The sequence below is a fragment of the Electrona antarctica genome (assembly GCF_951216825.1).
Source record: "Electrona antarctica genome assembly, chromosome: 2".
In the NCBI taxonomy this organism is placed as follows: Eukaryota; Metazoa; Chordata; class Actinopteri; order Myctophiformes; family Myctophidae; genus Electrona; species Electrona antarctica.
Window position 1 is genome coordinate 16568386 of NC_136807.1, and position 15329 is coordinate 16583714.

At 41.3% G+C, this 15329-nt stretch overlaps 1 protein-coding gene across 5 annotated transcripts in view; it reads right to left on the bottom strand.

Moving 5' to 3' along the window:
- Positions 1–7408: 7408 nt before the first annotated feature.
- The window catches only part of trim101 (tripartite motif containing 101), a 14057-nt gene continuing 6136 nt past the window's right edge, over positions 7409–15329 (bottom strand). For 3 of the 5 annotated variants that reach the window (XM_079496066.1, XM_079496065.1, XM_079496064.1), the window contains 8 exons: positions 14882–14977; positions 14579–14656; positions 14296–14451; positions 14044–14066; positions 12861–12985; positions 11959–12524; positions 9394–9523; positions 7409–8040 (listed from right to left, as the gene is read on the bottom strand). In XM_079496066.1, the coding sequence (XP_079352192.1) occupies positions 9437–9523; positions 11959–12524; positions 12861–12985; positions 14044–14066; positions 14296–14451; positions 14579–14656; positions 14882–14977 (1131 nt within the window). In that variant the 3' untranslated portion in view covers positions 7409–8040; positions 9394–9436. Of the gene's footprint in view, positions 8041–8980; positions 9002–9393; positions 9524–9945; positions 11516–11554; positions 11680–11958; positions 12525–12860; positions 12986–14043; positions 14067–14295; positions 14452–14578; positions 14657–14881; positions 14978–15329 lie in introns of those variants that run through there. The other 2 variants (XR_013789330.1, XR_013789331.1) reach the window with 2 other exon arrangements.

Consider the following 15329-nt stretch of genomic DNA (forward strand, 5'->3'; position numbering starts at 1 on the left):
GTCTCCCAAACATCATTAAAATAAGATCTGGTTGCAAATGGGGTGAAGTGTCGATTTAAATAATCTACATTTTAACAATACAATACCGGTAGGCTATACACTTTTCTATATAGTCCGGGAGCCGTGGGGCTGAACGTGGTTTCGTCAGATTTATTTCTCAACTGATTCTTGTAGCTTGGGGTCACCTCTCACGAATTCAAGAGGGTGCTCAGTGATATCCCTTGGGCAAATTTAGTTATTAACCCCTTAATGCCTGAAATACTAACAAATCCCTGAAAATAAAGTTTATGGTATTTCATGCGAATTACTTGGTCTAAATGCATCAAATTTGCTTTCTACATGTGTTTGTGGATGTGGATAGGCACAATGTAGTAGATTTATGATGAATGCATTATTAATTAATGCATATTAACCCCTTCATGCCTCAAACCCCCAAATCCCATAAAATATATCGTTTAAATGCATCAAATTAGTTTTCTAGAGTGTTTATCCGCATGAATGTGGATATGTACAATATATTTGATTTCAGAATAGGGCATTTTTAGATATTAACCCCGTCATGGGAGTTAGGTTAGCTTAACACAGCAAAAGCCCATAAAATAGACCTACAATAATTAATGCAAAAGCAACAAATTTGCATTCCAAAATAAATGCTTATTTGGAAGTGGTCATGTCCACCACACCTCCTTTCCTATGAATTAACTCGATCACTTATTACTTTATTACACTTATTACTGCAGGTCTTTAGGTAGATTGATAGGGCTCAGTGGCCTGATAGATCTGTCTTTTTCCATCCAAACTACTCTCGGTCTCATGCTGGTGTAAAATGCCCATCAACATTTTGCCACAAAGATGTTTAAAAGTGGGGGATCTATACATTCTCAATTAATCTGTTGGTGGTAGTGCAGCTGGTTTGAAGTACATGCATGACCTTTCCCATTCTTTTCTCCCAGACTAGCAGTCTAGTTTCCTCCATAGTTTCCTTAACGGAACAGAACCTGAAGGTCCAGATGGCACTTGCTGGAATGCCTATAGCACAAGTTTAGTTTAGTTTAGTTTATTTAGGATCCCCATTAGCTGTTGCACATGGCAACAGCTATTCTTCCTGGGGTCCTCACAGAATAATATACACACAAAAAAACATTACAACATTACAGATATCACAAAAAAAAAAAGAAAAATACATTAAAGCATAACTAGGGTTAGTGCATTCACTCTAGATTACATTAACTGGTATATTGACATAAACATAATTACAATTTCGCCATAAGAGAATCTTCAGTCTTTTCTTAAAGTGCCTTTTACCCTTAATTTCTGTGATGCATACTGGTAGAGAGTTCCAGAAAGTAATTGCCCTGTACATGACTGTATTCTTCATTGCATCAGTTCTTGGCTTAGGCACTGTAAATCGACCCATTGCAACATGTCTGGTATTATGTCTGTGTCTATAACTGGTATAATGAATATTTTTATATAAGCATTTTGTTTTTTTATTTGAACAAATGTTCCTAAAAAATCCAGCCAGACTAGCAGCTAATCTCTGCTCCACCAACAGCCATGACAGCTTCTGATGATTTAACAGTGTACTAGATCTAGTATTGCAGTTCAGGGCAAGGCAAGCTGCCTTATTCTGGGCTATTTGTAATTTACGCAGGTCCTTTTTAGCTGCATTGGACCACACAACTGGACAACAGTCAAGGTGGGATATATCACTAGTGCCTGGATGACCTGGACAGCAGATGTTGGAGTTAAAAACTCAGCACATCTCCTAATCATGGACAAATCCCCTCCCATTTTCTTAGTTATGTTTTGAATATGAGTAGACCATGTTAGATGACTGTCTAATGTAAGCCCAAGTAGTTTTGTTTCATCTACCTGCTCAATTGCTAAATCGCTCAGATTTAGATTCAATTTGGGTTTTGACTTGAGCATATGCTGTGATCCAAATACAATGGATTTAGTCTTTGAGATGTTCAGGACAATCCTATTGTTCACCACCCACTCTGATATGTTCTGTAGTTCCTTTTTGAGAGCTACAGACAGATCTTCCACATTAGTGGCAGACATATACAAAGTAGTGTCATCAGAATACATGGCTATATTGGCCCTGTCTAAGACCAGTGGCATGTCATTTGTAAATATAGTGAACAACAAAGACCTAAGCAACTTCCTTGTGGAATTCCACAGTGAATATGTTTAGTGTCTGCGAGACTCCCATTATAGTATACTCTCTGTGATCTGCTGGATAAATAGCTTTTTATCCACCTTAGTGCAGATAAGGTAAAACCATAACATGAAAGTTTGTCAAGCAATAGATTGTGATCAATAATGTCGAACGCGGCACTAAAATCTAACAATACAGACCCCACTAGTCTCTTGGAATCCACATTCATTAGACAGTCATCTATTAACTGTGTCAGTGCTGTACATGTAGAAAGCCCATCTCTATAGGCGTGTTGAAAGTCAGTATTCAATACATTCTCAGAAAAATATGATTGAATTTGGTTAACGACACATTTTTCCATTAATTTAGCAAGAACTGGCAGAATGCTAATAGGGCGGCTGTTAACCCCTGTGATGTTTGTTTTAGAATCTTTTGGTATTGGAATAACTTTAGCTTCCTTCCATATTTGTGGACACCCCCCCCACATCAAGCTTTGGTTAAAAATGTGAGTAATTGGATTAGTTACCAGGTGTACAGCGAGCTTCAGTAACTTGCCATCAAGGTTATCCAGGCCTGCAGACTTCTCACTGTTTCTCCACCACCTCAGAGCTGATGGGTTCAAAACTAAACATACATGACTTATGTACAAGATGAGGAGTGTGGAAATCAGACCTCAAAAGGCGGCTGTTTGTAGCTACAGTGATTGGAGGAGATATATCTTGATAGGACATGGTATTTCTAGCTGACCCCCGTCTCCCTGGCATCTCTGCTGACTGACCTGATATTGTAATCACAGTAGACCTATATCTCGAAGATTAGGTAGACATCACTGTCAGACAGGTATGTGGTTGACATCAGCTGGATGGTCCAAAGGTCTGATACATCAATGACAGTGACATCTGCATCAGCAGCATTCCTCCCGAAGTGACGTCTTCAATGTGGACGTGGCTTTCTGAATTACTTAGACTTAGATCAATCACTTCTTTTCAATGTATTTAAATAATTGATTTTCACTCATCTTCTAACACCGTGCTCATGCTTCTAATCTTTTTTTTTTTTTTGTATCTTTCTTGGACTTTGTCTTTCTACAACAAACAAAGTGCTGCCTCTTTTCCAATATGCATGTTCATATTTATACCTTGCTTATTCGATGATGCTGTTTATTATTACTGTTCATCTGTGTTGAGGACCCCCTCTAAAATGAGATGATGCATCAAGGGACTTATCCTTTCAATAAAGGTATATACATTTGCATTCCATCCTCTGCGAACATGGCAGTTAAGACCGCTCATAGGCAAGGGCGTCCTCCACATGAACATCACAGTCACTAGACAGGAGTACGATGACCATTGAATAGATATAATTTAGGTCATACATTTAGGAGTGTATCATTTGAATTGGATTTGGCTGTTGTTGCCACCATCTTCAACCTGAAAATAAATATGCTACAGTTTCACTAATACAGATGGTAGAAAGCAGATTTGATACATTTGACTTGATTATTGTGCATACAATCTCAAAAGATATATTTTATGGCATGTTGGGGTTTTCAGGCATGAAGGGGTTAATAATATGCATTAATAAATAATGCATTAATCATAAATTGTATACATTTATACAATGTGGATTGCATATCCACATTCATAAACACTGTAGAAATCAAAGTTTATGCATGACCAAGTATTTTGCATGAAATACCATAAAACTCTATTTTGGGTGGATTATTTAGTGTTTCGAGCATTAAGGGGCTAATAACAAAAAAGGCCCAAGGGATATCACTGGGCACCCTCTGGAATTATTAAGAGGTGACCCCAAGCTACAAGAATCAGTTGACAAAAAAACTTTATCTGACGAAACCACGTTCAGCCAAAAATCACCCTTCGGTTCCCGGACTAATATGAAATATTGTCTTATTTAATACTTATAATAATTATTTCTCTAGAATTCTTCATCAGTATAATTCCTGAAATGACCCTGTGATTTACATGAGTATATGCCGGATTACATGAGCACAACCCATAATTTCCTGTCACAGAGACAGTTTGTTTTGGCCTCTGGCAAACCTATGAAGGTGAAATGTGAAGCTCATATCTCCACCAGGCCGGGTGGAACTCCATATTTGGACAAGTCTGATGTCATCAAAATTACATTGTTACTTTTTACTTGTAGGTCGTACCAATATATAAGTGGTGGTGTGAGCAATGCGACTGCATTCTGTTACAGGCCAAGCGTTCAGGTGTTGAGATTTTCCAGCCTCGTCTTTGTGCGTAAAATGCAGACATGCACTGTGAATCTGAATGGACCAAGAGGGATATCATGCGGCTGGGACGGTCGGACACGAGGTGTACGCGATCGGAGGGAAGAACAGTAGCATGAATAACGGTGATCAGGTTGAAGTTAGTCTATAGCGTAGCCAGACAACTATTCCACAATCTCCGAATGCTATATAGAGTCTGGAACTACACCTCCTACACCAGTGATTGTCCTTTCCGTTCAAAAAATATATTAAAAAATATCTAGAGCTTATTTTTTCCATTTCTTCTCAGCAGCAAGCTATACAGTATATGCTTGGATGATTTCGATTTACATTAGGATAAATTTGCGCGACTGTAAAGACGAAACGGAACTGGGTAGAGCTTCCGTTGCTCCAGACTGTATGATGGAAGCATTTGAAAATTGCGAGAAGCAAAAGTCTGGCAATGCGAGACTAGGTTGATGTTGACGTCTTACAACACAGTGTCTTTGCGCTGGAGGAAGTTGTCTCCTCCAGCGACACCTGGAAATGGAGAACTTCACCTTTATCTTAACCTCAAGGTGAGGTTCAGGCACTGGGACCACACTGTCTATCTCTGGAGAAGGTTTTCTTACTGCAACGTGCTTTTTGCATTTGATGCTCAAACCACAGGTTTCTGGGACTGTTTCAGAGGCAAAGTACTACCACTCTCTTGTGGAAGGTCATGTATATTCATGATGGATTACCTATACACTAATAATAACACTAATGACCTCTATAATTTGGACACCACCACAATGGTCTGGTCTTTAACAATCTGGAAACCCATCGGCGAAAAAGAGAGAAAAAATAGCACTCTCTGCTGTTTGTTTCATTTGAATTTGCCTCTGGGGGAAGGCCTCAATAGAATGTGTTGGCCCGTTTGACCCGCCCTCAGCCCTCCACTTCCTGTGATGTACCTCTTTGGAGGATACAAACTCATTCCAATGGTTGAGCATACAAATACACATCCTCTGATGACCTGTATGTCTTAGACTTCAGTCCTAGCCTCAATGCATTATGTTAAACGTAGGGTCAGGCATTCATTTTGAATATGTGTTTGACAGGTTTATAAAATTGTTATAATCAGTTTGTCACGAAAGACAATAAAAGAGGAGAGGTAGGCTACTTTAACTATTTAGGTCTACTCTAACTGATGACGAGGTACATTTTTTTAGTAAAAACTAAATGTTGCTTACATTTTGAAACCAGTTACACTAGACACTAGTAGACAGGAAGGTCTTTCTTTGCAACTGTACTCCAGGGGTTTAGCTTTTCGAATGCTGATTTCCGGTGTATTCAAATGACGTTGCAGAAACACCTATTAAAGATTATATATTAAATGTTTTGTGAGGCAGTGATTTTTTGTTTGTTTGTTTTTGAGTGGTGTAAACCACTCCTACAACTGGCTTTGTTAGTGCAGAAAAAATGAGCATGGTTGCTATGTTCACCCTGTTCACCCGGGTATGATTTCCTACACCTGGCTTTGTTAGTGCAGAAAAAATGAGCATGGTTGCTATGTTCACCCTGTTCACCCGGGTGTGATTTCATTACGTCAGACATGATTTCATTACGTCAGACAGGCCTTACACCACTCAGTTCACACGGGTGTGATTTTTAATTTTAGCAATAGTTGTTCCTCGTGTGTGCGTGTCTTTATGCGTGCACACATGTGATGATGTGATTGATTAACATCAGCGCGCACGCGCGCGCGCACACACACACACACACACACACACACACACACACACACACACACACACACACACACACACACACACTTTGTGAACAAATTATGTTTTATTATTTCGTTCAATATAGCAAGCACATTTAGTTTTACATAGCCTAGCTGTTCTGCATCATGCATTGCTTATAAGTTATAACAACCAGATTTTATAAAATATTCATTGAAAAGCCATGCATTAGAACCAGTGGAGCAAAAAAATATATATATATTTTTTGATTGTAGCCTGTAGGCTATACTGTAAAACAACACAGCGGTCATACTACTGTACATCCATGTTGTGATGATTGATGATGATGCAAGGCACTAGGCAGTCATTAATGATAATGAACAGCCATTGATTGACCATATGGCTCACAAATCAATACTTGAGGAGAGGAGTGTCCATTGAAAGTGGCTCCACTATTTCACACCTCATTGTTTCTGATGGCAAACCCTCATTTCCCTTTACATGCTGTGGCAATGTTCCAAGACTGGATTGATATGAGGCTCTGCATTGCACTAAAGTGCCTGGTTGCCATATTTTCATTCAAATATGGAGAATATCTTTGTATGGATGGAGTTGTGCATATAATTATCCCAACCATCATCTACAGATGTTAAAGGGTAAGACCACTTTTTTAGAGGTTTGGGTTGTTTTCTTACCTTATTATGGTCAAACTAGTCCAGTCCAGGAGTTATTTCGCTCCATAGTGCAGTTTTACAGAAAATAGCGTTATAAAAATACCAGCCCATTGACTTACATTGTACACTGAAACAGCTCTCAAAATCACTCTTTTAGTTCGTAAACAAACACAAACAAAGTTGTTTCAGAGCAACACCAAACCTCATGTGGGTTTTTTTTTTTCATAAAAATGTTAACTTCCTGTTGATTTGTCCATTTTTATTCAGAAGAAAACCCGGACTGGATCCATGGATCCGGATCCAGATCTTCATATAGTAAAATCAACAGGAAGTTAACATTTTTATGAAAAAAAAAAACCACATGAGGTTTGGTGTTGCTCTATATTGTCTGAAACAACTTTGTTTGTGTTTGTTTACGAACTAAAAGAGTGATTTTGAGAGCTGTTTCAGTGTACAATGTAAGTCAATGGGCTGGTATTTTTATAACGCTATTTTCTGTAAAACTGCACTATGGAGCGAAATAACTCCTGGACTGGACTAGTTTGACCATAATAAGGTAAGAAAACAACCCAAACCTCTAAAAAAGTGGTCTTACCCTTTAATAACAGCAATACAACGCCTTGGCTCCTCCACTCCTCAAATCACGCTCCCGTTACTTTACCACTGTCGCCCTAACGCCACTCTGTGTTAAACACAGTTAATATACCATGACCACCGTCAATCACATCTCAGTCATTGGGTCAATGCACTTGGGGCTCCTTACCATACTTTAGCCTATACTTTCTAATATCAATGCAGAATGAAAATACAGGCCCGGGCCACTGGCGTAGTGGTCTGGGCACATAGGCTGCAAAAGGCGACCTTTGATGCGTGTCACTCCCCATTTCCTATAGTATACTGTCCTATAAATAAAGGCATAAAAGCCCAAAACAAATCATTTAAAAAAGAATGAAAATACAAAAGCTTTTTAAACATATAAATTCAATATAAACAGTGTCTGGACTCTGGAGTAACTTCTTTCTTCCTGTTTGTTTATCTTTCCTACTTCTTCTTGTACAGGTGGTTGAGCCAGGAGAAACTGAGGCGAGGAGGACGCTCGCTGAAAGTGCAGGAGGTGGAGGTGGAGGAGGAGGAGGAGGAGGAGGAGGAGAGTGGAGGGCCGGTCTGAGTGCAGGAGGTGGAGGCGGAGGAGAGTGATGGGCCGGTCTGAATCAAACTCCCTGTTTCAGTCTCCATCTGGAGAGGAGAGTGACAGCAGATCACTTTACAATCCTGAGTGTTCATTTAACTCTGAGACTGAGAGTGTACATGTTACATTTGACTAGCACTCTAATGCATTCTCATAAACAATACAGCATGTTATATACATTTGGGAAATTGGGGTTTACTTTGAACAATGAAATCCCCCCCTGCCCCCGACATTGAGAAATCATGCAGTTTAGAATGAATCCACACTCAACCAAGCTCCACAATACAGGGATACTAAAATATATCATCACCATCAATATACATTTAATTTCACAGTTTACAGTCATCTGGGGCATTGCAAGTATACCTGGTTTTGAATGTTAGACATTGTACGTGTATATTTATAAACCAATATTATACCAAGTACAGTCAGTAGTAGTAGCCTATGCCCAACTAGCAAATTCCTCCACCCATTATGTCATGATGGTTCTTCATACCTGGAAGACAGCTGCTTCTTCAGCAGCTACGGAAAACATGCCTCATTGAAAATACTATTTTCAAAAAAATCAACTGATATTGTTGTCTACAGTTAAGAGTAGTATGCAAAAATCTGAAGTTGTCCCTCAGCTGTTGCCCTACCTTTCAGTACCATAGTTAGATATACTGAAGCAACCTATTAGCAGTGCTTTCTTTATGGTTGTCAAAGAACACGAAAACAGAACAGATATTATGGCAATCTTTTGTCATGCAGTGAGAGGCTCAAGACCAAGATCGATTCTATTAGTAAATGTGGAAAGTGAACAATAAATCCACAGAGCAAAGACAAAAGAAGACAGAAGTTGTAACAGGACCTGGGTCAAAGGTCAAAGCTTTAAGACAACTAGTAAAAGCCAGACAATATCTGCAGTCTTTTAGTTGGGTCATTAGCATGAACTTAACCTTTCTACCACTAGGTGTCAGGAGAGGGAAGAATAAGTTATTATTTTACCTCTGAAAGCCTCTCTAACATCTGTAAACAAAAACACACAACAAAAAGAAAACAAATCAAAAGCGAAGCTTGTTGATAATAACTTCCAGTACTAAAATACATTATGATTTGCTATTTCAAGAATCCCTATAATGGAGCCTGTATACAATAGTTAATTCACTGCATTCTTATAACCGTTAAAGACAATAAAAACTTTGCAAATTACCCATTTTTGTCCTACTGATTAAAGGTATCCGCAAAAGCAAAAACAAAAACAAGACTAGACAATCCAAGTGCTGCAGTTAGAATAAGTAAATCTAATGCAGCATCCTCTCAATTTCCCAGCAAACATTTTGCTGGGAAATTGTCATAAAGTTTATGACATATTCCAAAGTCCTTGCTGACCCAGGCCTGCTGTATCTGCGTGTGTATACCTGAGCAGTGAAGCAGTGTGGATGGATGGATGTCCACGTGGGTTTATGTGAGAATGAAACGGCCGATGTAAGCCCATATTCTCTGCAGAATGACCAGGAGGGCCAACAGGTAGAACACCATTGTGATAATCTGGAGAGAGGTGGAGGTATGGAAGGGGGAGTGGATGGGAAGGAGGATGGAGAGGGAATGGTGGAGAGAAGTATGGAGGGAGAGAGTTTGGTAGAGAGATGGAGAAGGAACAGTAGAAGGGCATGATGGAAGGATGAGTAGAGGGCAGGAGAGGAATGGAGGTCGTGAGGGAGAGGAGGAGTTGAAAGGGAGAAAGGACAGATGTGGTAGAGAGGAAGAAGTGAAAAGAGATAGAGAGGGAAGTAAGAGGGATTGAGGGACAAGGTACAGAATGAAACAGAAGAAGAGGGAAGAGAGGGTGGGAGGAAAGGGGAGAGCTGGTGTGATGATGTGCAGCATACTGTAAAATAAACATTGTGTAACATATAGCTCTATGGGAGAAAGAAAGGAAGAAAGAAGGATGTGCTTCCTTTCATTCTTACTTTCTTTCCCCCCAAACATGGCGATGGTACAGCGGAACAGCAGTGTGGTGATGCTGCTGAAGCAGTGTGTCGGCCACATTGCTTTGGTGACTCAGCAAAAACAAGGAAGAGAAGGAGAATGTGGAGGCATAGCGGCATCAGCTGGTGGATGAGCCTGGTCAATGAGTATGATGATGATGGCGATGATGAAGATGATTGACCAAACTGACCTGAGGACAGACAGAGGGGGTGGGGTTCACTCCACTCTCATCACCGCTCGCCTCCTCCGTCTTGGACTTGCTGTCTTCAGATTGTTTTCTAATCTCATCTAACTCCTGATTACTCCATTTTAACTCAGAAATTCCAGCCTCAGGCTCTGAATCTCTCCCCTCTTCTACGGAACTATCCTGCTCCTGTGATTCCTCCGCTGTACTGACTCCGCTGTCATCAATGCTCTCTGCGAGATCTAGCTTATCGGTATCTCGATTACAGCTCCCTTCCATTGGTATGCTATCCTCCTCTGGTCCTAGGCTATCTTTGTCCAGCTCTGCACTTCTCTCTTCAGGCTCTACACTTCTCTCTCCCAGCCCATCAGTCATCTCTGTAGCTTCTGCATTACATCCCATCCCTGAAGCACTTACTTTGAGCCCAGAGAGAGCCTCTCCACACCATAAACCACTGTCCTCTAATTCCTCTCTATTTGTGTGATTCTCTAAACTACCATCCTCCCCAAGCTCTAAGAATCTCCCCTGCAACTGCAGCCCAGCACCATTTCCCTCTGCTGAAGTGGACTTTGTAATCCCTTCACTTTTGGCAGAACTCTCCTCCAGCCCTGAACTATTTTCCTCCACTTTCATGCGGCCGTCTCCCACCCCACCCTCCTCGGCCCCAGATAGATACACCCACCCCCCATGAATGTCCTCATTATCTTCCTCCATGGGCTCCATGTCTCTTGCTATCTCCCTAGCCAGACCTTCTGGGAAGTGTCCTAACTCGATAGGTACCGGGTGGGTTGGGGGTTGAGCATGAATCTGAGCAGCAGGGAAAGATGGTGAGAAAGGTGGGTATGCCTGGGTCTGAGTGTGGTCAAACAATGGGAAATCAGGAGTAAGTGACTTGCAGCTTAGAGGAGGTTCTTTTTGAGGATGTTGCTGGATGTTACGCATATTCTGTTGTTGGGGAAATGACTCAGGCTGAGGCTCAAACAGAATTTGGGGTTGGGGCAGAGCCTGAACTGCAGACACAGATGGTGTCAGAGGTGGAGGCTCTTGGATGTTAAACTGGGGTAGGAGGGAGGATCCTTGAGCCTGTTCTTGCAATTGTGTTTGCATTTGGGCTGACCCTTGAGCCTTGGCCTGGGTCACGGCCACAGGAAGGGGTTCCCCTGCAAAGCTGGAATCTGGTGAGTATATCTGATTCTCCAACTCATAAACTGTTGGCAGGATGTCTGTGGGGGACGCTAGGCCAGGGCTCTTCCCGTGCCAGGTATTGGGTCTGTACCAACTGGGGTAGAACATAGCATGCTCTTCCTCCCTTTCTGCACTCCCATCTTCCTCTTCTTGAGCTTCCATTTGTTCATCCTCTTTTGATACTGTCTGTGTCTGGGCATGGTTGATTGCTTTCCCATCACCTGTACCATGCTCTGCCTCTCCCCTCTCAAACTGATAGACGAGGGGAGACAGTAATTATAGTAGACAGACAAAATGTGAATATTATATTAATATCAAATATGAGGTTGCATGTTGAGTGAATGCTTCTGAGGGATGGTACAGTGAATGACAATGTCAGCATATGAAAAAGGACATAGGAGCAATAGAACTTTATCTAGAAAATAACATTATTTACATATACCTGCCCTGCGAGGTGTCAGTAAAGTGTCACATTCATTAAACTGAGACATTACAAAAATAACTTCAAAATGTATCTACTGTCCCGATGTGTTTTTGGTCCAGTAAGGTATGTGGTAGCATCTCTGCCGATAATGTTAACTGATACAAGCCTTAAGTAATGTATTAAAGTTAAAGAATGCGGTACCTGTTGTATGCTCATTCCATCCTGCACTTCACATTGATGTATAACCTTGACAAGGTCAGGTTGTGCCGCCTCCTCTATCTTCTTCTCCTTGCCTTTCTCATCGTTCTTCGATAGATGGACTCCCTGCTGGTCCTCCAGAACCAGGCCGTCTGGCCTGAGTTCCATAACCGGCTCATTATGGCCCACAGAGTCTATGATAGAAACCACCGGTACTGTATCCTGCGTTGGCACTGGTGATGAGACTGGTGGTTCTGAAAGTGGTTCTAAGGCTGCCGGCGGAGTAGGATGCATTTCTACGTTCTGGACTGTGGGCAATGGAAGCTTTTTAGGCTCAAAGTGCTTCAGTACAATGGGTTCTTTAGGTTGTTTAGGTTCCAGGTTCTGAATAGCAGGTTCTAGGAGGTGTTTAGTTTTCAAGTTCTGAACAGTGGGTTCTAGATATTGCTTGTGTTCCACGTTTTGAACAGTGGGTTCCAGAGGCTGCTGCAGTGCTCCTGACTGCGGTTCATCAAGGTGGGATTCAGGATCCGATTCTAGTTCTGGTTCTTCATGAACGTCCTCTTTAGCTGAAAAGAGCAAATGTAATGTTTAAATTAATTATGTTTTCAAATGATATGATCGACATTCTGTTATCTATTTCTGTGCTTTAAATGCTGAATTACTATAGTACCATACAATTTGTATTCAAAAGTTACAACAAAATATTCTTATGGGAAAGAGAAAAAACTAAAAGAAAAAGTATTTGATTTTGTGTTGCCAAGACATATTCCTCATGTAGGCTACCTCATACCTGTCAATTATTTACCGGTACTACTAAGTATTTTGAAAGTATACATATTCTAATTAATGAATCTGCTCCATTTTCTGTACTCAAATGCAGCAACTAATTGGTTTGTCTTTACCTTTGATGAAGTCTATGCTGTGCAGGGTTCTCTCTTGATGTTTGAAGTTGAATGTGTAGTGGCTCATGTTGTCGTAGTCTGCTTTACGAGTCTCCACTGGACAGGAACTGGTTGCTGTCATCACTCTGGTGAAGAAGGGATGGGGAAGAGGCATCGAAAGGGTATTGGGAGAGGGAGAGAAATGAGTTGAGCACACGTTATAAAAAGTTAATAATTAATTAATAACGGGAAGTGGTGGGGGGGGGGGTGTGTGTGTGTGTGTGTGTGTGTGTGTGTGTGTGTGTGTGTGTGTGTGTGTGTGTGTGTGTGTGAATTAATAACGGGAAGTCCTATCAATTGTCCTGATGGAGGGGGGTGTGTGTGTGTGTGTGTGTGTGTGTGTGTGTGTGTGTGTGTGTGTGTGTGTGCACTTGTGCATATGAACTAATCTCATCTGCCTACCTGTCCAAGATAAATACAGCCAGCTGGCCTTCATACAAAGACGATAAAGAGACAATTTCATGTTATGTGGAGCTTATCTACATCTCTCTGCCATTTCAATGGCTCTGAGTCCTGCTTAAAAGGCCAGGAAATTAGATTTCCTGACTGAGCAAAGAGGGGATGGTTCCAAGTTATGTATTTATGCTTGATATGTATTTGGCCGCAGACACCCTCATTTCTGAATATTGTTCCAGGGACCCCCAGAAGCAAAGATTTGAGTTAAAGATGTTCGCTTTAAAATATATAATACGATATATATATATATTCCAAGAGTTGCACAAATGTTCACGATTTTTCAAAAATAGAAGATCTAAAAGCTCATAGCGTGGCAGGAAGTGACACGCTATGAGGTTGTATATCTGCTTTGTCTGTATGTTTGTGTACCTGTGTACGTGTACGTGTCCGTGTCCTGTGTACGTGTCCGTGCACAGGTGAGCATGGTTAGCCAACAATGTGCTATATAAAATGACACCGATGCTTTCACGGTTTTAATGGATTAAGGAGATATGGGAGAGGAGGAGGAAGTGGGAGGTAATTGAAAGAGGAAAGATAGTAGGCAAAGGGGGACGAGAGGTAGATTGTGTGAAGTGTGCGGTCAACTTTGATAAAGCAAATCCCTGTACCTGTTGAATTTGTTAACAAAACAGAATTTATGGGAACTCGATGTGTGTAATCACTGTTTGCTACAAAATGTTTGACTTACTTTGCTATTAGCTCTCTGGAATTCTGAAAAAGGAAAGGAGAGAAAATGAGAGATCAGAGAGAGACAGGGGAGAGAGAGACAGCAATATTAATAATGATTTAGGAAAAAAAAGTGGAACTTCAACTTTTAATTGAAAATTCAATAACTCATTAACACGCGCGCACATGCCTGCCCGCACGCACGCACGCCCGCACACGCGAACGCACGCACGCACGCACGCACGCACGCACGCACACACACAGTGTACTGTACCTGCACAAAGTCAGCCATGTTTGGTTCTTCCATGCTCCTAACAGCCATCTCCATCAGTTTGGTGTTGGCCCCTACACTGTCTCCATAGCAACGTACCAGCGTCTGCATGTGGCCTGTCTTCTCTTCCTCCTCTGAGCTGATTTTCTGAGTCATCACCTTGGACATCATGATGATGAGGAGGAGGGCATGCCAGTGTTATATGGTTAAAGACATTCCATAAAAGGTATGTTCCTTCTGTCCAGTCAAACACAACAGCCTAATAGTTTGAGAGCAGAACAGATACCTTGCGCCTCTCCTTCAGGATGGAGAACATGCACTCAAACTTCTCACACAGACTCTGCTTCTGTGTCTTACAGTTCTCCTGGAAGAGAGGAGAGAACAGGGTTTAGCACTCAACAGGACATTCTAAATATGATGGAGAGAACACACACACACACACACACACACACACACACACACACACACACACACACACACACACACACACACACACACACACACACACACACACACACACACACACACACACACACACACACACACACACAAATACACAACACACGCACTAAAGCTCTCACGCACGCACCTCTATGCTCTTGCAGCTGTCCTCCAGGTCATTGATGAAGGCCTGAACTTTGTTGTTGACGACAACAAGGGTATCAACCTCCTCATTCAACTCAGCCTGCAGAAACAGCCAGGAAATAGCAGCAGTAATAAGTAAGTGAGCTTTTTGAAACCTGTAACATATAGGACACGCTGCAGTCTGTGGCTCACACTAAAGGTTCCTAATGTAAACACAGAGTTTGGGAAAACAGCTTTTTGTTTTAGTGCCCCAACCACGTGGAATGACCTACAGCTTAAATTAAAGATCTGTTCTCCCATAACATGCGGTCAATGTAAATCTTCGATTGCAGACTTAACCATAAGTGTCTGCAACTGCTTTTAAATGTATTATATCATGGATGAAGAAATGTTGATGTTCTATTAATCTGTATTGTTTTTGTTTATTGCCTTGAAAATGATGTATTATGCTG